The following is a 22,736-nucleotide window of genomic DNA, read 5'->3' on the forward strand; positions in this document are numbered from 1 at the left end:
TCCTTTCCTTTCCTTTCCTTTCCTTTCCTTTCCTTTCCTTTCCTTTCTCCTTCCTTCCTTCCTGCCTTCCTTTTTTCCAAGACAGGATTTCTCTGTGTGACCTTGGCTGTCCTAGATTCAGTTTGTAGACCAGGCTGTCCTCAAGCTCCTGGTGAGCTGCCTGCCTCTTCTCTGGAGTGCTGGGGTTAAAGGTGTGTGCTGGCTGTAGAGTTTTCTAACACACATGCATGAGGTTGTTCTGCATCACAGGGCTTCTCCAAGCTAGAAAGTAAAAGTAAAGCCAGCCTGTCTTCTGGACATCCGAAGTGTTGTTAACCTTTACTCTCCAGAAAAGAGGGTGTCTAGCCACCAGTTGGGTGGCCTTGGTGCCATTAGCCCACAGGGCAGTGACTAGAATGTAGGGAGCGTGGAGTATCCAGACATGTGTGGACATCTGCACATTTTGGCTCCTTACAGCCTTTGTGAGTGCTGGTCAGGGCCAGCTTCTTCTCATTTACTACCTTGGCTCAGGTTGGAAGTATCAGGGATCACCAGGGGACAGGGCAAGGAGAAAACTCATAGATGTTGGTGGACTCAGAACTCCCGTCCAGAGCCCACCTTCTCGGATGGCTTGCCAAATAAGAAGTTTTCTTTCCTTGCGGTTCTGGGAACTGAACCCAGGGTCCTGTACATGCTTGGTAAGTTCTCTACCCCTGAGCCATATCCTAGCTGTTCTTGAGTGGTTTGTGTCTGGGTGAGTGAGTAACCTGGAGGCAGGACCATCAGGGCCAATGGTTATTTCCTTCTTGTAGCTGATTCTTGTTGAGCTTTGTATGATGATTCCTAGAGGTGCTTCCAAGTATGGTGTGCTAAATACAGGGAACATGAGAGAGGCTGTGATTCCTGCCATTGCAGCTCTTTCTAAACCAGTAGGGGAGATACTAGTATGCAGGCAATTGCTTAGAGTGCCTTGGGGGAAATACAAGGAATTAGGATCCTGCAGGAAAGGCCATTAAACCAGTCCTGGTACATCAGAGAACACAGGCAAGCAGCCAGGAGATGCTATTCAGGCCTCCAGAGGTTCTCAGTAGGCATTAAGACAATCTATAAAGTTCCTAAAAACAGTTGTTGAGTTCCCTTAACAGCCTACCTCCCTTCAGAGGACCAGAGGTCTGGTGTGAGTTTGGGGCCCTGGAATGTCTGAGTTCTCCCGGCACTTGCCGTCTCAGCTGATTACTGGGTCACTAGCCCCAAATGAGTGGTGACTCCTGGGATTTGTTCAGTGATGCGGGGGAGCGGGCCAGGACCTCCTCGCTAAGATCCTGGGGGACCCTCCTCAGAAGTAGCTTGGATGTCTGGATGGGACCCAGAGTCTATTCAGCATCGAAAGGACTGGAGGTAACATATCCCCTCAAGTGGGTCACGACAGAAACATGGATCTGTCTCTGGGGATACTTTCTCCCAGAAAGAGGTCACAGCTGCCCCCTTTCTCCATGGCCAGGGAACTCACGATGACTTATTTGACTCATTTAGTCTTCTGGCCACCTGGTACAGGCCAGTCCTTAGACCTTCTAACTCTGACCTTAATATTTCCTGAGGCTCAATGGAGTGTAGGTACAAGTCCCCAGTCTATTACCATCCTGCAAACTATGGTATTTAGCAGACAAACTTACATGAGTGTTTTGCATCCTTTAATGCTGGTATGGTTGCCTCTGCCTTGGACCCAGCCCAGTGAATGAATAAATATGACAAACGAGTCAGTGACGCTGTTCTCCCTCTTACCTTGTGGTGGTGGTGGTATGTGTGTGTGTGTGTATGTGTGTGTATGTACAGGTAGACTCACTCATGGCATGCACGTGGAAGTCATCGATTGAGTATGGGTATCTTTCTCATTGTTCCTCACCTTATTTTTTGAGGCAGGGTCACTCAGTGAACCCCGAGGTTGCTGTTTCAGCTTTACTGGCTGCCAGCAAGCTCCTGGGATCCAACTGTCTCCACCTCTCCTCCCCGGGACTCGGGGTGGTAGGCGCGTGTTCCCTAGTGCTGGGAATTGAACTCAAGTCCTTATGTTAGTGTGGCATGTATTCTACTCACTGAGCCATCTTCCCATCCCCACAAACACACAATTCTCTCTCTCTCTCGTTATGTGTGCACATGTGTATGCAGGATGTTTGGCATAGCAATGAAGCTGGTGGTGTTAAAGACCAAATATTGATAGGGACTGCTTTTGGGAGACAGTGCATTCTTACCCATCCTGTGGACTTCTGACTGTAAGTTCATCCTCTGGACTTAGCGATTTCTTTGTGGGAGGCCTGGCATGTGGACCGGGAAGTCTAGGAACACAGAATATGCAAGTGGGTGTCCAGGGTAAACCATGCCTCCACGAGTTGCCCAAGTCCTCTCTGGCCTCTGCAAATGACCTGAGGCGGTGGGAGAGCGCTGCAAGCAGATCTGGCTCCTTTGATGCTGTGGCTTTGAAATGCTTCTCAGTCGAGGCTAGGTCTAAGGTAGGTTTACTGACTTCTGCTGTTCCTCCTTGAAGGGAGCCAGCCTAATCTGGCCCTGGACAGAGGGACAGCAGGCCAGGTAATACCTTTTGCTAAAGGTCCTGGCTCTGCCTGGCAATGGGCCTGGTGAAGAATGTGATGGAGTAGGCAGAATGGAAGTCATAATGGGTTACGCCTTGGCTCTGCCGGGGCCCAGCTGGGTGACACAAGCTCCTTTACCTCTCTGTGCCTTACTTGTCTCTCACTGCGAATGACAAGATTAGGCAGGGCAGTCTGTGATGTCCCTTCTGGCCTATAGCCTTTTCTCTTTACGTTGTATCTGTCCACAGGCCTTGCTCCCGGCCAGCTGTACACGTACCCTGCCCGCTGCTGGCGCAAGAAGCGACGATTGCATCCACCAGAGGACCCAAAGCTGCGACTCCTGGAAATCAAACCTGGTGAGTGCCCCCGTGCGGCTCAGTCGGGCCAGGGGCAGGAGAGGTGAGGAGGCCTGAGCTGCCCATGGCAAGACCCATTGCTTTCTGTCCACAAGACTCACTGTTCTTGTGGCCCAAGGCTGCTGCTCAGTAGTAGAATGCTTGCACGTGTGTGCAAGGTCTGGCGTTCAACCCCTATACTGCAAGAAAAAGTAAAACAAAATGAGCAAGCAAGCAAGCAAGCAAGCGAGCAAACAAAAACCCAACAGAGTGAGTTTCTGGCGGAAGAATGGTGTCCATGTGGCACACAGAGGAATACATATATGCTCATTTTGTGTGTAAATATATCCTGTTGCCCCCCAAGCACCTCTGGGCTTTGAGATCTTGTGCTATCTTTTTTTTTTTCCCCTCATCACCCCAGAAAGCAAAGTTAGCAGTGGTAGGGGCCAGGCTTCTTCCTCACGAGAGCCCGTGAAACCACAATCCTTCCTGTAGCATCAACAAAGGTACCTTGACCCAGGTATGTTTTCCCAAAGGGGCGAGAATGCCCTTGGGACCACCTCACTCACACCCATGTGGCTTTCTGGAACGAAAAGGCTAGCTCGTTAAAACTAGACCTCGCATTTGGGGAACGTGGGAGTCAGGTGGTAGAACTCATCCCTGGGGTGCAGGGTTCTTTACCTTGACTCATCTGGAACTTCAGTCACGGGGCCATCTTTGACCTGCATGTCTGGGTTACAAACACGACAGAGCCAAGGCAAATGTCACCTCACCCCAGACCTCAGCTCAGTGGGGGGGGGTCCTTAGTTCTTCTCATGGAACCCCTTAATGCTAGATGATTGCTTCCGCTCTGGACTCCACCCAGTCCATGGGTAAAGATGACAGATGAAAATATCAAGTGACTGACTGGATTTGTAGCCACAGAACTTTCCTCAGTGTGCTCAGGACTGGAAGCCAGCACAAGGGCTACCCTCCCAGTCTGGGCCAGTCTAGGGTTGATGAGTGGTGTTTGGCATTTTTTTTCCTGTGCCCATATTTTCTTTTTTGAATTATAGCTTGTGTTTGGCACTTTCCCATGTCTCACTTTGCTCTAGCCACACTTCAAGGACCTAATAGACACAGGTAGCTAGTGGAGGCATATTAGTCAAACAAAAAGCCCCAAAGCCAACAACAAAAATGAAAGGATGTATCAGGCATGTGGCACACACCTTTAATTTCAGCACCCTGAGGCAGAGGCAGGTGGATCTCTGTGAGTTCGAGGCCAGCTGGATCCACATAGCAAGCTTCAGGACAGCCAGGGATACACAGAGACCCTGCCTGTGAAGTAAAAAAAAAGAAAAGAAATGAAAGAAAACAAATACTAGTCTGATGATGTCATCAAATCAAATACATCTCATGCGAAGGAATAAAAGACATCATCAACCCCAGTTCCTTACTTTTATTGCAGTCCAGCCAGGTTAAGAAACTTGTTCAAAGTCACACAGGAATTCCTACGGGCCCAGCACGGCATCCACATTTATCGGGTTCCTGTTCAGGGCTTTTTTCTGCTGTGATGTGCAGCAGACAGGTCTCTTTAGATGTTTACTTTATGATTATAAAATTAATATATGTATTGAATATTCAAATACACCAAGAGGTAGTTGCGATTCCTTCAGCTGTGAGTGTTAGAAGCTCAAACCTAATTAGCCGATGCCAAAAATGGAAAACTTATACACGAAACCATCAATCCTGGGTGCCCCAAACTGTCATGGGGGCTATGTTTCTTGCAATGTGTGCAGCATGCTTGCTCTCCGTCTGGGGAGGTCCCAGACTCAGCATCCAGCAGGCCCGCTCCCTTCCCCAGCTGTGGCAGAGAAGCCCTAGGGAGGACTGAGTAGCTGGCTGGGTTTGTCTGCTCCTCAAATTCTTGTCCTCCGCAGGAGGCCTGAGTCACCACCATCCTCAGTCCTTGGTAATGGCTATTGATTAGCATAGTTTGCCATAGCCCTTTCCAAAGCTTCCCTGCTCAGCAGACACCTGCTCCTACCTTGTGCTGGGGCTTAGGGAGAAGATGGAGGGGAACAGTGTTTTAAGCTTATTTCACAGGTGAGGGCCGTCAGCCTGTGGACAGAGCCAAGGGTGGTTTACTGTGTGGAACGTGTATCTGAGGAGCCGTGGACTCATCGGCGTGTGGGACCAAGGCAAAAGTGAGGGTTTGCTCTGTCTGTCTGCAGCCATTCACATTCCGAGCATGTGCTTCCTGTCTGTGGCTGAGGGAGAGCAGCTGTGTTTATAGGTGCCGGAGACCTGCCTCCATCCTTGGCCTGCCATGATGGCCGAGGGAGAAGCCACGGCTGGTGCTTTTCGGTAGCGGTTCCCTTCAGCACCCAGGGGTTGTATCTGTGACTCCTGGGAAGACTTTTAAAGTATATGCTTGAAGCATGAGCCGGAAGTGGCTGTGCCAACTTCAGGGAGGAAGGACCAGACCAAAGATGCCCAGGGTTCTTGAGCAGGATCTCCGCTGGAGAGAGGAACCGTGGCTTCAAGAGTGTGGGCCCTTACACGTATCCTCATCCCCCTGTGGGTGCAGCTGCACTATCTTGGGAGGCCTGTTCTTCTAGCCTGGGCTTCGGGGCTGAGAGACAGTAAACAGCCAAGGGTGGGAATCAGGAACTCCATATGTGTTTCTCAGAGATGCTTGTTCCTGCTTTGTGAAATCAGACCATGATGAAGCCCACGAAACCTGACACCCAAACTCCCAAGCCTTTGGCCAAGTGCGGGTTGGTGCTCACCCTTTTGTGACTCTGTGCTGCCAGGTCTAGCCTGGTGCTCAGAATGCCTCTGCGGGTGGTGAGCAAAGGTGCCCAGCAGTGGTCTTGGCCCTGGGCTCAATGGAGGTGGCCAGGATGGAATACCATCAAAGCAGCATGCCACGATCTTCCTGGAGATGATGCAGGCTGGCATCTGTATTTACGTGTGTGTGTGTGTGTGTGTGTGTGTGTGTGTGTGTGTGTCTGTGTCTGTGTCTGTGAATGCATGTGTGAGTGTGTGTTCATGTGGTTGTTCATTTACACAGAAGCCAGAGGTCAATCTTGAGTGGCATGCCTCAGGAACCATCTCCCTTGTTTTATGAGACAGGGCTTCTCATTGGCCTGGAGCTTGCTGATTCAGCTGGTCTGGCCGCCCGTTGAGCCCCAAGAATGTGTTCTCTGCCTCCCCGGTGCTGGGATCACAGGGGTATGCAACCATGCCTAGCTTTTAGAGCTTGCTTCTTTTTAAAGGTAGACTCTGGGGTATTGAACTCAGGTCCTCATCATCATGTACACGTGCTTTAATGACTGAGCTATCTCCACCAATTCTAACACTTGGATTTTTCAAGGTTTCAGCAACATACCTTCAGCATTGGCTTCAGTGGGCACATAGGCACCTTTGGGCAAAAGTAGAAGGTGACATTGTCTCTGGCTGGATTCCCCCAGAAGGAAGCCGTTTCTGGCATTTGGGAGACTGCAGCCCCCCTCTCCAGCACCCTTGTGGGCGGTAGCCTGCTTATCTCTTAGTGTCCCTGCCTTCGCCATTTACACAGCGCGGTTTCTATTTAGGGGAACTCTTCCCTTTGCTGGGGTGTGTCTTCTCTAAACAGGTTGATTTGGACAATATTTTTTAAATGGTCGTTTCTTAGTTTTATTTCATTTGATTTGGGGTCTTAAAGAGAGCTCAGAGCTCTCGTTGAGTGTGACTCAGAGGAGGGTCAGTGATGAAGTCTCTGAAGAACTTGCTATAAATTCTTGTTAGGTCAGCTCTGTATCTCTCTGCATGTATGTGAGTGTATGTGTATATGTGTATGAATGTATGTTTATATGTGTGTACACGTGTGTGTGTGTGTGTGTGTGCGCGCGCGCACATGTGTGCACGTGTGTGTTCATGTGCAGGTTTGCCTCAATGAGGAAAACAGAGAGGGAGAAGGAGCGCTACGTTCCCTCTGCCTGTGACGGTGGAAGGAAGTCTTGGTAGCCCCGCTAGTATTTAAGAAGTGCTGGCTCAGAGCTGAGAAGATGCCTCGGTCAAGAGCTTGCCTCGAAAACACCTCTAACCTCAGTGCTCGGGGGCCAGAGGCAGGGGGTTCGTGGGCCTTGCTGCTCCGTGTTAAGTGAGATCCTGTCTCAAAAGGGGAGGAGTGAGGTGGGGGGGGAAGGCCATTAAGATGGCTCAGCAGGTGAGGATGCTTGTGGCCAAGCCTGATGACCAAAGTTTGGTTCCCAGAACCCACAAGTAGGAGAGAACAGACTCCCACAGGTTGTGTTCTGACCTTTGCATGTGCACGCACACACACACACACACACGCACACACACACACACACACACACACACACAAATAACAAAACAGAGAAAAAAATAAGATGGGGAATGACTGAAGAAGAAGCCTAACTTTGACCTCTGGCCTGCACACATACATGTGTACATTGACATATATGTGCATATATACAAACATACACATACGGACACACATGGACATACACACATACACACAAAGCACAGGCCTGTGGAACTAGACATTCTGTTGTGAGCGCTGTATCATGCATGTTGTCTTAGTTACTGTTCTGTTGCTGTGAAGAGACACTGTGACCAAGGCAGCTCTTAGAAAAGAAGGTAGCTAATTTGGGGCTTGCTTACAGTTTTAGAGGGTCTGTCCGTGACCATCATGGTGCGGAACAGACAGACATGGCACTAGAGCAGTACCTGAGAGCTATGCCCCCTGAGTCACAGGCAACAGGTAGAAAAAGAGAGACGCTGGGCCTGGCATGGGCCCAGTGGTACACCTCCAATGAGGCCACACCTCCTTATCCTTTTCAAGAAGTTCCACTAACTGGGGACCAAGAATTTAAACATAGGAGTCTATGAGGGCAATTCTTATTCAAGCTGCCACACATAGTGTGTGGAATTTAGTTTTTAGATATATAGTATCTAAACGATAAACATATTTAGCTATCGTGGTGTTGATCGTAGTAAGCAGAGATTAGAAACGATTATAGAGCCCTTTGGTGCCTAGTTAGATGCACATTCCATTCATAAAATAGAATATTATTTTGCCTTTTAAAAATGTGGCTCAAAGGCCAGTGAGGTGGCTGAGCAGGTGATGGTGCTCTATGTACAAGCCAGGAGAGTTTGATCCTCAGAGGCTGTGTAAAGGTGGAAAGAGAGAACCAACTCCACAGAATTGTCCTCTGACTTTCATATGTGTGCCATGGCATGTGTACTCCCCATCACACACACACACACACACACACACACACACACACACACACAGACACACACACGACAGAAACACACCACAATTTCTTAGAAGTGACTCCAGAAAATCAAAGATGTCAAGATATATGGATAACTGGTAAAACAACAAAAACCAAAAAAACAATAGTGTGACCTCATATATAGTGTTCTTTGGGTAAAACTTTCTAAAAACAAACTCAGTAATTTATCCACCCTGCATCTCTTTAAATGTACAGGAACTAGAGTGAATTTATGCTGGAAGACAACCAACCCACCTCTTCACACCTCTGGGGTGGGCGTTCCTGGACATGCCCTAGGAATTTGGCAATGTAATGGGCTCTTGAGCCCACGGTCTACACCATCCTGAAGTGCTTCGTCTGGTCTGTGAGAACTGTGGGCTGAGGACTACTGCCTAGGGCTTGATTGCTCCATGTCATGAGTGTCCTCCATGTCAGATCTTCCAAGGATAGGAAGGAGAACAGGTCACTGTGAGCACCATGCCTTCTTGTCCTCCTTAAGGTCCCCCGAAGAGCCTCATGGGCTAGGTGTGGCTCATCCTGGACTGAGGTTGGTGGCTCATCAAGGGCAAGGTCCAGAGATGGGGAGGGAGGCTGTATTTGGCAGTCTAGAGAGACCCCGAAGAAGGTTCTGTCTGGCTCCTTTGCGCCCTCTGGAAGGACAGAGGTCTTCTTCCACGAGGAGGCTTTCAGAGTGGGGTCAGAAAGAGCTTCATCTGGCTGCCATTAAGTCATCTGTTTCTGGCCAGAGTTATAACCGGATGGCGGGGCTCCTTAGTCTGGCTGCGTTCATTCCACCTCTCTGTCACTGTGAAGATGTCATCCCTCCTACATTTATTTCTTGGTGGGAAGACGAATGTGGTATTGTGTGGGAAGAGGCTAAGGGCTGGGAAGAGCTCTTTGGAGCCTGAGAGCATCCATATTGTCCCCGGACCTATGCATTTCTCACGTATCCACCCTCATTCCTTCCCTCCCAACTCCCCCAACTCCAATTTACCTTGAGTCAAGTTTCCACAGCCTCCCACCTGCCTGGTGTCTGAAGGACAGCACACACACACAGCCCTATTTCTCTCAGCTGACTGCCGATCGAGTGCAATATTCTCTGCAGCTTGCACTGGGTCGCAGAGACAGCACAGGTGTTTTACCATGTAGAGATGTCACAGTTTCTATGACAGAAAATCTGGGGGTAGTGAGAGGCCTCCTCTTGGTCACTCCTCCAAGAAGTGAGCTCTATCCTTGAATGGGAGAGGGCTATTAGATGAGAAACGTATCAGGCAGGGGCAGGTAGTGGGCAAAAGCTAGCTCACTCAAAAAGGAGCATTTAACCCTTCATTCGTTTGTTCATTTGTTCCTTCATTCCTTCCTCCCTTTCTCTATTCCTCCTCCTCCTTTTTTGGTTATTTCAAGATAAGGTCTCACTATGAAGCTCTGGCTGTTCTAGAACTCACTCTGTAGACCGGGCTGAACTCAAACTCACAGAGATCTGACTGCCTCTGTCTCCTGAGTGCTAGGACTAAAGATGTGCGACATGACACCTTCTTAAAACATTTTCCCTTAATATCTCTCTGGATTAAATGCTCAGCTAGTTTAGCATCTTTCAACTCCAGACCTTTGTTCCCTGTGGTCTTAGGAAGGTATTATCTCCATTTTAAAGGTTGGGAAACTGTGGTACAGATTAGGAAGTAAATTTCTCAAGGGTGTCAGTGGTGAAACCAAAGAGAGACACTAAAGGGAGCAGGTCAGGACAGGAATTGTTCTCTCTAGGACCTGGCACGCACACACACATACAAGTGCTTGAAAACTGGGGGCTTTGACTATCCAAATCTCTCCTGTTCCCTTCGAACCCGAGGCCTCGTCAGCACCTCCAGTCTGAAACACTCAGGCAGCAGCAGGCTCTTTGCCTCCCTTGCTGAATTCCAAGGGTAACAGGAGGGAAGGCAGCCAGAAATGAGTTCTGGTTCTTTCTCCTCATTTTCTTGTTTTGGGCAGCCTTTCAATGACTGGGGGTGAATGACCAGGATACATTTCCTTCCTTCCTTGGGCTGCTGGGGAAGCTGAGGAGAGGGCGGGAACCCTGAAGGAGACTGTAGCTCAGGATGACCCCAAAGTGGAGAAAGTCTCGTAAGCCAAAGTCGTAAGACAGGACCAGTTACAGAGACCCTCAGAGGGGCGACCCCCAAGGGACAAGTTCAGGAGGAGGTCTGTCCCTGCTGCGCTGAACTGCCAGAACTCTACAGATGCGAGCAGGCTGTGGCCAACTTCCCTGGCTCTTGCGAATCCTGCATCTTAATTAGTTCCCTACTGTTTTTGTACATGGCCCACATTTTAATGGTCTCCAGGCTTCTTTCGCCATTTGCTCTCTGATGCTTAGTGTGATTTCTCTCCTCCCCAAGACAGTTCCCCCGGCTCCTCCAACACCCTCCCGTCCAGGAACAGCTTAAGGAACGCTGATGTGCCAAGCATGTAGGTTGAGATTGATGGGGCTGTCGGCGGGCTCCTGTGCCCCCCAGCCCTCCCCCTCTGCCAGGCGCGCCTTAGATGGATGAGTCAGGTGGGGGTGGGCACAAGGGAGGGTAGTGAAGAAGAGACAAGTAAAGCCCCGAGCTAGGTGTGAGCCAGTGGCCACTGTGACCTTCTGCCAGGCCTGCCGCGGATGCTGCTGTGTCCTTCCAAGGGAGAAGGACACTGGCTCCCACCCCCATCTGTCAGTGTTTATCTGCCTCTGTGTGGGGGTGTCTGAGCTCGGGATGGCCAGGAGAATGGATGCCTTCAAGTGCATCAGGGGAAATGACCTGTCATTTATCTCATTCCTGCGGTGTCAGAGCCTGCAGCCATTCATCCTAGATGCCTGCATTGGCCGCCTCTTCTGCTCCTGGTGGCTTTGTGAGTAAGGTAGCTAGGGAGAGGTGGGCAGGCCTCCAGCCCACTTCATGTTGTAGCTGCCTGCACCCCTGGGAACCTGCTCCTGGGATTCTCCAAGGTTTTAGGGGGCAGAACCGGGGACAACAGAATTTAGGCATCCTTGGCGTTGCTTGTGCTCCTGGCAAGAGACACAGGCCTACAGCTGGAGGTAGGCAGCGCAGCCACATGGCTACTGCAGGTTCCAAAGCCTCATTTTGTAAACAGGCCAGAGGGTGCCATGTTTAGCGCATGGGCCATAAGCCCGAGAATCATTTAAGTCTACCACTGTGCATTCTCCCCCTACCTCTATCTTCTCACTGACAGGTACAGGGCAGGGACCCATCTTCTTCTTCACCTGCATCCCTACCAAGGCTTGGTGCATGGCAGGTGATAAAGACTTGTTAGATGAAGCTGGGAGGACATACTGAGCTCTCATATGTCCTTTTGCAGGTGAGGGAAGCTGGAAGAGTGAGGAGAAGCCTTGCCCTAGAGCTGGGCTTCCTGTCCAGCTCCATCATTGCCCTGAGCCTCTATTTCATCACAGGTTGTAGACCCCTTTTCCTGTGATCTTTTATTTTTCTCATAATCTATTGGAGAGGGGGGAAAAAAACCACCACTGAATAGATATCACAAGGCCTGAATTCAAGTTCAGATTCCTCCAGTCACTAGCTCTGGGAGATCAGACCCTGATTCTTCCCATGCGAAACGTGGACAATGGTGGCTTCGTAGGGCCATTCTAAAGGCCACGTGGTGTGGAGGCAGCGTGAGGAGCCTCAGAGATGCTGCCTCCCCCATGCTCTGTGGAAAGAGCCCAGGAAGCCTCCACTAAGGCTGCTGCACCCCTCGGCGTCAGTGACGAGCCTGTTGCAGACAGCTTGCCGCACCTCGGGGGAATTGTGCGCTCTGTGGTCTGGGGCAGGAACACATCATACCTATGAGTTTTATCCCCAAACCCTATTCTAGCATCTTCTGTGTTGAGGAGAGTTCTGGGAACCTGGCTGTGGGACCCACTGCTTTACTGTAGCTGCCGTCCTGTGATCTGCTAGGACATACATAGCTATGATGTGATATGCATGGGAGGGCATGTAGCTTCAATGTAGTGTGCCAGAGCATGTAGCTATGGTGTGACATGCGAGGGCAGACACATGCACTGTGGTGTGCTAGGCAGGCCCATATGCCTGAAGCTCATCTTCTGCCCTTGGTGGCAGCTGGTCTACTTTCTTGGAGAATCTCTGTGGACTTGCTCACATAAGGATCCACACCTTGGTCCCCTTATCATTGGACCTCTGGCCTCCTTGGCAAGGTTTGCTATGTAGGGAAGCCCCCTTGTTTGGGGACCAGGGGACCCCTGCCCTGTACACTCTGGCGTCTGACAAGGAGAACCTAAGCTCCCCGAGGACAGAGCTTTGCCCCTATTCTGCCACCTTCTTGCCAGCACAGGCTTATCCTGGGGCTCTGTAAGTAGTGCAGAACCTCCTGACTGGTCTCCCCACTTCTGTCCTCACCCCCCTTCAGAGTGGTCCTGTTACTATGTAGGCATCATCCTGCCAGTCTTTGCTCAAAGCCCCTGAGGCTCACCATCACGCCCAGGTTGGAAGTGACGGTCTCCTGCCACCCGCTCAGCACTTCACAGTCCCTATAACTCTGTGAAGCTGACCTCCCGAGAGTCCCCCACTCACTGTGTGTGTGTCAGGCGAAAGGCAGCTTCAGGGCACCTGGCACTAATGGCTCCCTGCCTGTGATGTCTTTGCATGGCTATCTCACTCCTCTTCCAGGTTCATACATTCCTGGCCAAACTCAAAAGTATCTCCATCCTCCTCTCACCCCCATAGGCCAGCTTCCCTGACATGTTCTGTCTTTCCTCCAAAGCACCAATTACCAAATGTCAGACTGTCGACTTCATGCGTTCACTTCTTGTATCCCTTCCCGCCAGTGTCATTTCTTATGAACCTGAATGTAAGTTCTACCAAGGCAGGGACTTTTTGTTTGTTTGTTTTGTTTTTGTCTCATCCACAGTCGTGTCCTCAGCACCTGGAAGAGCCTGCCACATAGTAAGCCTGCCACTGTCTGCCAAATAAATGGACAAGGACAGGGTGCCTTCTGCTGTGCTTTGCCGTGTCTCCTCCAAAGCCGCAGGGCGCTGTCGAATCCCGGCACTGGGGCAGGGCCCATCTCTGTGCTTGGAGCTGTGTCTGTGCTTCACCTCTTCTGTTCTTTCACTGCTCCAGATTCGGCTTAATTGCTTCTGTTCTCTCAGGCCCAAATCCGTTCTGGGGGAAGCTGGGTCTCACCACGTCTGGTGGCCCAAGAGTGTTGGAAGGTAGAGGACCCTGGGCTGAGGCTCATGAGAAGAGGGAGGATGGAGGAGAAGGAAGGAAGGGAGCTCAGTTTGGACTATGTACTGGACTCATAGTCTTTATAGCTACGGCCTCATTTGGTCTTTAGCAGCAGCAGGAGGTGGGCTCTGTTCTCTCAGTTTTACAGAGGAGGCAATCAAAGCCAACTGTGTGGTTTAGGGGGTAGGAGAGCTGAGCCTTCATCCCCAAACAGCCTGCTGCCTCAACCCCTTTGAACCACTTTTTACTTATTTATTTACAGACAGAAACTCACGTAGTGCAACTTGCTGTGTAGCCGGCACTGAGAGTTTTCTAAGGGTATGTGTCATCACATCCGGTTCATACAGTACCGAGTATGGAGCCCAGGACAAGCGCTCACCAACTGAGCTACAACTCTAGTCCTTAACTAGTTAGTTTTAACCCTTTCAGGCTTTATAAAGGTGTACTTGGAGTGTGTGTGTGTGTGTGTGTGTGCGCACACACACACGCGTATGTACTCATACATGATATATAGGTGAATCAGGTGTGGTGGCGAACACCTGTAATCCTAGCACTTAGGGAGGAAGAGGCAGGTGGATCTCTGTGAGTTTGAGGCCAGCCTGGTCTACAGAGTGAGTCCAGGACAGCCAGTGCTGTTTATTACACAGAGAAACCCTGTCTTGAACGTCCCCCCCCCCACAAAAAATAAATATAGATGTATCTGTACATATGTATCATATATGTGATACTATGGGATTAGTTTTTTGTATGTGAGCTCACACACAGATACATATGGATATAGGTGTGTATGTATCATATAGATGTGATACTATGGGATTTTGTGTGTGTAAGAGAGAGAGAAACAGAGAGAGAGAGAGAAGAGAGAGGGGGGAGAGAGAAACAGAGATCCTGGAGGTTGAACCTAGGGCTTTGGCCATAATAGGCTAGTCCTCTATCAGTGAGCTACATTCCCACCCAACCTGATGTTCAATATAAGTGGACAATGTAAAATGATTAGATAAGACTAATGGATGTGTCTATCACCTTTCATTGTTGCTCATGTGTGCATTGATAACACTCAGATCTACTTCAGTGTGTGTGTGTGTGTGTGTGTGTGTGTGTGTGTGTGTGTGTTAAGAACACTCAGATCCACTCCTTCAGCATTTTTAAGCGCAACAATACATTATTAATAGCCAGTCGACGTTCTGTATCATGGATCTCTAGAATGCATTCGACCTACCTACCTGAAATCTTTTAACCTTCTCCCATGGGTCCCACATACCTTGGGAATTTTCCTCCGCTAGGCCTCTTTCCACCATGATGCTTCTCTCTGCCCTTCTTGGGAAGCTACACTTGTCCTGTAGGCTGGCCCAGTGGTGACTTCCTTTGATATCATGGATGTTTCTTTGGGCCTCAGGTCTGTGGAAATGCTTCTTTGGAGTACTGACCTTCCATTCTAGAACTTACATTAATGCGTCCACTTAGAGGAGTGTGGGCAGGTACCGCAGGGGCCACCTGGGGGGATGATGGGGGCTGGGGGAGGTGTTTCGTGTTGTGTGGGTATCCTGGGATTCTAAGACAAGCTGTGGCAGAGATTGAGGGCTGCAGCCTGGGTGACAGGTTCTCAACATGAACCTCATTTTATTTTGAGCTTTATGGGTCACAAACATGGGAGTCAAATGCAGCCAGGGAAAGGCCTTCCTAGGGAACGAGCAGGTGGCTCCCTGGACCTGCCTCCATTGTAGGAAATCAGGTCTCTAGTTCCCTAGCCTCTGTTTCCCCCCTCTCTCTCCATGAGTCTGAGAGTCTGGCGGGGATAAATGAAATCTGGATTCTTGGGCTTCTTGCTCCTTGGTGTAAGTTGATGGATAAATCCAAGGACATATGATGAGCTTAACTTCTCAAAATAATAAGCACCCAGAAGAGAAAATGGCACATTTGTATTTTTAAAGAAAAAAAAAAAAAAAAAACCAGAGACAGGTATTAAAAAAACAACCATGACAACAAAAAACCCCTGAGCGCACTCACACACCAGCAGGGGATGTTTTTGCCATTGTCTGCAAGCTCTCCCCCTCCCTCTGTACCATGACTCTATCTCCAGGCCCCTGCGTCAGAGGGAGCCCATGATGGATGGACGGATGGATGCGCCTTGTCGGGGTGTTTCACCACGATTTCCCTTGGGGCAGCCTGTCTGTTGGCAGAGCCCAGCCTCCCGAAAGATGGGTATCTCTTGCAAACTCGACAGCTAGCTAACAGACAGCTTCTCTCTTTGTATATTTCCCCAAAGAAGACCTGTCTTAATCTGTGTTTTTTTTTTTTATATACAGCATATTTTATTATAATCCATATATGACTTGCAGGTTCCCAGCCCTCCATCCTTAGCCTAGTAATGAAGGAGAAGGAGCCAGAGGCTCAGGGAGCCTGTGACATCCAAGGCGTTTGCATTTTTAAATGACCTGGGATTTAATTACTCACGCTGCTCCCATGTTGTGCTTTCAGATTCATCTTGCTTGCATCCTGTTAATGAGCTCGGTGGCTCCAACAACCCAGTGGAAGCTTTCTTTTGGTGCCTTGGGTGGCAGGCTTAGGGCACCTGTGTCAAAAGCTTATGGCTTTGATCTACACCCGAGAGGGATGGCTGCCCTGTCCGGAGCCTGAGGGAGAAGCCACAGTGCTTCCCTGGCAAATTTTTTCCTCCTGTGCTTTTATTTGTGGTATGTTTCTTTTTTATTTTTATTATTTTTTTTTCTTTTTAACTTTCTGTGCTTCAATCCTTGTTTGTCTAAGAGGTTTTTTTTTCTTTCTTTCTTTCTTATTTGGAAACCGATTTCCTTCAGATTGCACAGAAGCTGTCTCTGGTGTGATGGATCGTGCTGGAAATCACCCAAGGAGTATCTCTGTTCCCAATTAGAAAGTGGAGGCAGAGCTGCCTCCGGGTCCCAAGGAGGTGGCTGGCTTTGGGTGACAGCTGCTGCCACTCTGGGAAGAGTAACGATCCATAGGTTCATAGCCATGTGTATGAAATGAGACTAATTTAAAGATGAAATATGTACGTGTGGGTTTTGGTCCGTTTTCTTTTTGATGTTAAATGTTTGATGGCTCCCGTCGGGTTATGTGGTCTCCAAGTTTGTGTGAGGTTAAACAAGAGAAGCCTTTTAAAGAGTCACTGGATCCTCTATCCAGATGAGCCGTATTAGACTGGAATTAAATCAGTGACATCCCCAGGGCCTGCCAGGAGTGTGCACGGTATCTATGTTGTGGGAGAGCTCGGACCTGTCACCTCTTTTTCTTGATGTGCTCTGGGATGCCCCCCCCCGGGGGGGTTAAGAGACAGAGAATGTACCCTCTGCCGGGTTGTCTTGGGGGTGGGGTAAGCCTTTCATTCTGACTAGCCAAGCTTTACCCATAATGCTTTGCAAACAGGGTTTGCCAGAGGTCAGCCCGAATGCCGCTCCTGGAATGGTACTCCACTGGGCATTAAGCAGGCAACGTTAAGAACCATGTTTAAATTCCATCCACTTACTGAAAGCAAAATCTTCCTAAAGCATTTCTTTTAATGCTATAAAGCTGCTGTGTCCAGTGGGGTAGCCACTGGCCTCCTATGGCTTTGGAGTCCTCGTCTGAATTTAGATGTGTTATAAGGGAGAACATGCATACTAGTGAGGTCTGAAAGTGTGTAGAACATCACATCAGTTTTCGGATAATCAATTTCATATTAAAAATGTTAGTATTTTGGATAAGAAAGTATGAAACTTAATCGCCCCTCTTTCTTGCCTTTTTGAACATGGCAACTAGAAAATTTAGGACGATACTGGCAGCTTTTATTGGATTTCTACCGAACCATTAGCACCAGTGATTAAAATTTTGTTAATAATAACTTACAGCACTGTGGGACACTCAGACTGCCCCAGGTTCTTTGTGTGTATCTCCCAATTTTGAACCCAAGTTTTAAATAGAAGAAAACATAAAAACCCAACATGCTTCACTTTCCATGTTGTTTTACACACTAGGTTCTGGGGGGGGGGATGTCCTTTTGGAGTTTTTTAATGTAACACATTACCTTCTTTCATTCCCAGACCAGTGCTGTGGGGTGCCTGCCTGTGTCATCGCACGTAATCCATCAACAGCCATTTACTTACGTTAGGAAACTGCCCTGAGGCAAGGCTAGCCAGGGTTTGACTCCAGGCCTGTTTGGAAATGAAACTATATGAGCCAATAAAATATTTTGGCAATTAGGGGAGAGTGATGCCACTCTGTCTTTGTGATATAAAGACTCCCCCCTCCCCCACCCCCCTACCCCTGTCTCTCTGTGCTTTGCTCCTGAAGGGACTGGACCCCGGGCATCACTGGCTATCCCTTGGAGGCCTTCATATGCCAGAGAAACCCTGCATTTTCATCACTGCGGTTCCATTTTCTCTCTTGACTCTTAGCTTGTGCACGCCAGCCAGTCCAGTTAAAGACGACCAAGTACAGAGTGAGCGATGAAAGGCACAGTTAAGTGGGATGATCCGAAGTCTAGACTGGACTTTGCACCTTTCCGGTACTGGAGAGGTTCTAAAACCTCTCTAGGCCCAGCTGACCCCTATGTAAAAGGGGGCACGTCCACACTCTGCGGTGTGATGGGGGTGAGGGGGCGTCTGGGGGTAACAGCTTCTGCAAGTTCCTGCTTTGCCACGTCTTCCTCGTGTGCCCCGGGGCCCTGAAGCTCTCACCTGGGCTTTGTTATCCACTGATGAGATTATATGGAGTCAGGTTCTTGGCATGATCTTTACGATGTTTTGAAAGATCGCCATTGCTTTCCTGCCTGCTGGGTAGCCCTTGCTGAAGTTGCTTCATCTTTCTGAGCTCGAGTGACTCATGTATAGTTGGGTTAGATGGCCGAACTTGTCCTGCTCTGAAACGCTGTGCCGTTCTGGAAACTGGACACATGTATCGTCTAGGTCTAAAGGTTAAACTTCAACTATACACGTGAGGTTATTATAAGTTTGAGGGGTGGTAACCAGCCATTTGACCGAGGACAGGGCAGGAGGCAACACACCTTAATTATTTGAGATGAGACATTTGGAAGACTTTTCTGACTTGAGAGAGAGTAATAATATATCAACACACAGGGCTCATTAAAGCACACAGGTGATTCTAACTGACACTCAACTTAATTGTAACTTCGTCACACATGCCTTCCCCGACTTTGAAGTGAAGTACCTGCCTCCTCACTGTTTTCCTTGGTAGCACCTGAGGTAGCTCATAACTGGGTCTTGGTTTTCTATGTAACATTTTATAATCGGGATCTTTAAAGTATCCAAAGACAGAGTTCTGTCATTAATTGGTCGCCTCCTGAGTCTCTCGTTCAGGCACAGTGGTTGTCCCAGGTGCTCAATAGATATTTATTGGTCAGATAGATGATGGTAAAGTTTCATAGATGGTTGATCCAATGGTTGTATGTGTGTGTTTTCAGTTGTGTGTGTGTGGTATGTGGGTATGTGTGAGACATGACTTACGTGATATATATGGATGTCAGAGGACAACCTGTGAGAGTCCATTTTCTCCTTCCACTGTGTGGGCTCTGGGGACCGAACTTACATCATCAAGTCTGGAAGCAAGGACCTTTACCCATGGAGCCATCTTGCTGGCCCTGGTCCTGGTTTTTGGTGGGTATAGATCATCACTCCTTTTTTTTCCTTTTTTTTTTTTTAATAAGAAAGTTCTCAAAAGAGACCTCAGATACCTCTTCTTCCACTCTCGTCTGGGTGCTAGCCAGGCACATTTCTTCAGTTTTAAGGATGCTGGAGTGGCCTTCTATCAGCCTGTGTGTTTTGGTAGAGGAGATGAAGTGGCAGGTGGTGGTCCAACGGAGTCCAGAGAGCCTGGCGGAGCAGGCTGTGATTGGTGCCACCTGTCTCCAGTTGCCCTTCTAGACCTGCTCGTCATCCTTTCTCTGCTCCGTGTCCTGAGAAAGCTGACCTAGGTGGGTCACAGCAGCCGAGCCCCTTGTCCACAGGCTCCGGTTTGGAGCTGGCCAGTGTGAGAGGAGATGGAGGATGGGAGGAGGCGGCGCCATGCCTTAGCTTTTGGTTTCCCAGGCTCTGATCTCCATGCTGCAAGCCATGGTTTCTCTGGGATGTGAGCAAGCACTTTCCCTCTCTGAGGAACAGCAGTGGGATGGCTTCTGTGGCTATATCACTGTTCCTCACTGACTCCCTTTGTACCGTCCACATTTCTGTCAATGAGCCCTACTTTACATTTTTTATTCTTCCATGTGAATAAGAGATTGGTTTCACTTGGCTATTCTTATGACCACCTTAGCTGCCGGTGAACACATATCTAATTGTTTTGTGTGTGTGCAGAGGTCCAGGATCAAGGAGAGGTTGGAGAGTTTGGGGACACCCTGGGGAAGAGTCAGAAGCTCTCTTTTGTCCCTCTCAGGGGGCAGGATCCCTCCAGCCCTATCTTTGCTTAGCTGGCCCCTCCATGACTAGAATAGCCTTCTGTGACTATAACAGAATACACGAGATAATAACTTATAAAGAGAATGGTTTATTTTGGCTTACAGTTTTCAAGATTCTAGTCCATGGCCAGGCAGAACCAGTTTTTGGACTTCCTCAGATGGCAGTGGTGGAAATGCTCCAGATGGCGTAAAGCCAACAGGTTACCTCATGACTGGAAAGGGGGGGGGGAAGTGACCAGGATTGTACAGTCTCTTTTTCGAATACACCCTAATGGTCGAAGGACATTGCCCACCAGAGCCCATCTCCTCAAGGTCCCTCCACCCCTCCATAGTGCCACCTCAGGAACCAAGCTTTTGACACATGAGCTTTGGGAGAGGTGAGTGGGAGCTTCAGTGTCTAAACTATAGCAACCATTGACTTACAAACCTAGCAAGATAACTGCTAATGTCTGTAGAAAAATGCCCTAGTTTACTGATTTCTCCAGGTGTGGGAGCATCGAAACGCTTGCCATAATCTCTCTGGGCATGACAGTGGCCTGCTGTTCTGCTGCTCTGGGGTCTGTTGGGCATTTCTGTCACTCTGTTTGCATTGGTTTGGAGCCTCTACTTCCCCTGTGAGTTGATGAGAACAGCCTCTCCAAGGCTCTTTTTATGGACAAAAACAGTGCTGGCAGCCAGCAGGGCCAAGGGGAGACCTTAAAGACAATAGTAATCAGCCATTGTTTGAACATTTTCAAAAACCCCCTAAGTCCTGGGCACCGTTGTTCCTCGTGATAGATGGAGAAATGGGCTCCAGGCTCTTTGAGCATCTTGCCCAGAATCATACCCCTAGACTGGTAGAAGCAGGGCTAAGACTCAGGCAATCTGATTCTGCATCTGGAGGGTGCCCAGCCCCTCTGTTCTGCCTCAGCTTGCCCCAGGGAGTGGGCAGGATCGAGATCCATCTCTGGGTCAGTGCACTGGTGGAGAAGCTAAACCCAACCCCAGTGTGATAGCATAGGCCATTTGAATCCCACCCGAGGACTCTGGACCCTTCATGCTCCTAAGGATCACCTTCTTGCCTTACCTGCTTTTGGGTGCCTGACCCATCTGTCCATGTTTGTGTTCCAGAAGTGGAGCTGCCCCTGAAGAAAGATGGGTTTACCTCCGAGAGTACCACCCTGGAAGCCTTGCTTCGCGGTGAGGGAGTGGAGAAGAAGGTGGATGCCAGAGAAGAGGAGAGCATCCAGGAAATACAGGTACCCTGCCTCCCTGCCACCCATTGCCTCATTGCCTTCCAGGGGCAGGGCTGCCTCTGTGCTATGAGGGATCTTTGGAGTGGGAAGCATCCCTCCACCCCAGGAGAAATCATTGCTCCCTCGATCTGCTCCTCTCCTTGGTTTCCCGGTATCTGTACTCAGAGCACGTCTACTGAGCCTTCTGAGCACAGGCTACTGAGTCCTGGAGACATAACGGGAACAGGGAAGACGGAGTCCTTGCCGTTTTGGAGTGAGCCGCCCATCGCTGGGGCCCCTGCCTCAACTCTGCCCTTTTCCTTACACCCTGGTTCTGAGCTGCAGCTCACCAGGTCTCCCAGCCTGTCCCAGCACCTCCTAGCATCCTCCAAAGCCAGCCTGGTCCCCCTCCCCCAGGCAGGGACAGTTGCTTTGGTCCCCATGTGTCCACTACCTGTAAAGCTCTCAGACATCACTGTGATGTCTACCATATGCCGCCCTCAGTGTGTCCGAGGTCCCCGTTCTCTCAAACTACACAGGGGCCCAAGAGTGTTATCAGAGCATCAGCTAATTTCGATGATACTATTATTAATAATCAAATATGATTAAGTTATATTTTGATTACGTTTGTATTATTCATTAAAATTTTATGTTTTCTGTCATAAATATTATATTTATTTCATTTTTTATATTTAATTTAACATTTAATCTAATTGGCTCACCAATTTAACTAATAACAACAGCAGCACAGCAAATACTGCTTGGTGCTTTGTAAGTTCCTGTGTGTCAGGGACTGTGCTGGGTTCACCGTGACACACTCAGTCCTGCTCACACCAACATGGAGTTGGCTTTGGCTTTTCACAGCACTGCTGCGTGGATCTGAGTCTGCCTTCCTCTGCCCGTTCGGTGTTAAGACGAACGGTCCAATCTCTTCCGTCTAGTCGCCACCACCTGACGTGACGTGCTTACCTCCTCCTGTCTTTCCACAAGCTGTGGCCCTCACGGAGATCCTTGCTAGTCTGAACTTAACCCCCAGGGTCATCTCTGATGTGCTTGTCTGCCTCCCGCTTGCATGCCACGCGTCAGCGATCCTGCCCACAGTGTCTTCAGCAGGAATCAGAGCCTCTTGTCCCATATCCCTCTTGCTGCCCCATCACCCTGCCCCTGTACCCAACCCAATCTGACTTAGTTGTCTTCTCAGTGTTTTTTCTACTCCTGCCCTGGAAAGACAAAGATCTCAGCCAGGTGATGGTGGTGCATGCTTTAATCCTAGCACTTGGGAGGCAGAGACAGGCAGATCTCTGTGAGTTCGAGGCCAGCCTGGTCTACAAAGTGAGTCCAGGACAGCCAGGGCTATGCAGAGAAACCCCGTCTTGAAAAACAGCGACAAAGATCTCTTTTTAAAAACCCGTGCTTTTTAGACACATAGCAAAATGGAGAGGAAAGTGAAGAGATTTCTCACCTCCCCTAACCCCCCAAGCTTAGCCTCTTCTCCCAGTATCAGCGGCCCCACATTTGTTTCCATCAGTGAGCTGCCTTCGGCTGGCTTTTCTCCCCCAGCATCCACAGTTTTCACTTTTGGCGTGCTGTATGCTGTATGCTTGGACACATGTGTAATGATATGAGTCCACCATGTGTAGTGTAATACAAGTACATTTCAGTGCCTTGCACCAACTGTGCCCTGCTATCCATCCC

General features: G+C 49.3%; 1 protein-coding gene across 8 annotated transcripts in view; it reads left to right on the top strand.

The window, feature by feature from the left end:
• The window catches only part of Dpf3 (double PHD fingers 3), a 268,017-nt gene that overhangs the window by 133,818 nt on the left and 111,463 nt on the right, over nt 1-22,736 (top strand). For all 8 annotated transcript variants that reach the window (XM_055592871.1, XM_055592874.1, XM_055592877.1 and 5 more), the window contains 2 exons: nt 2,816-2,923; nt 20,938-21,065. In XM_055592871.1, coding sequence (XP_055448846.1) covers nt 2,816-2,923; nt 20,938-21,065 — 236 coding nt within the window. The remainder of the gene's footprint in view (nt 1-2,815; nt 2,924-20,937; nt 21,066-22,736) is intronic.

This window comes from Psammomys obesus, unplaced genomic scaffold (genome assembly GCF_907164565.1).
Source record: "Psammomys obesus unplaced genomic scaffold, mPsaObe1.curated_primary_1811, whole genome shotgun sequence".
In the NCBI taxonomy this organism is placed as follows: Eukaryota; Metazoa; Chordata; class Mammalia; order Rodentia; family Muridae; genus Psammomys; species Psammomys obesus.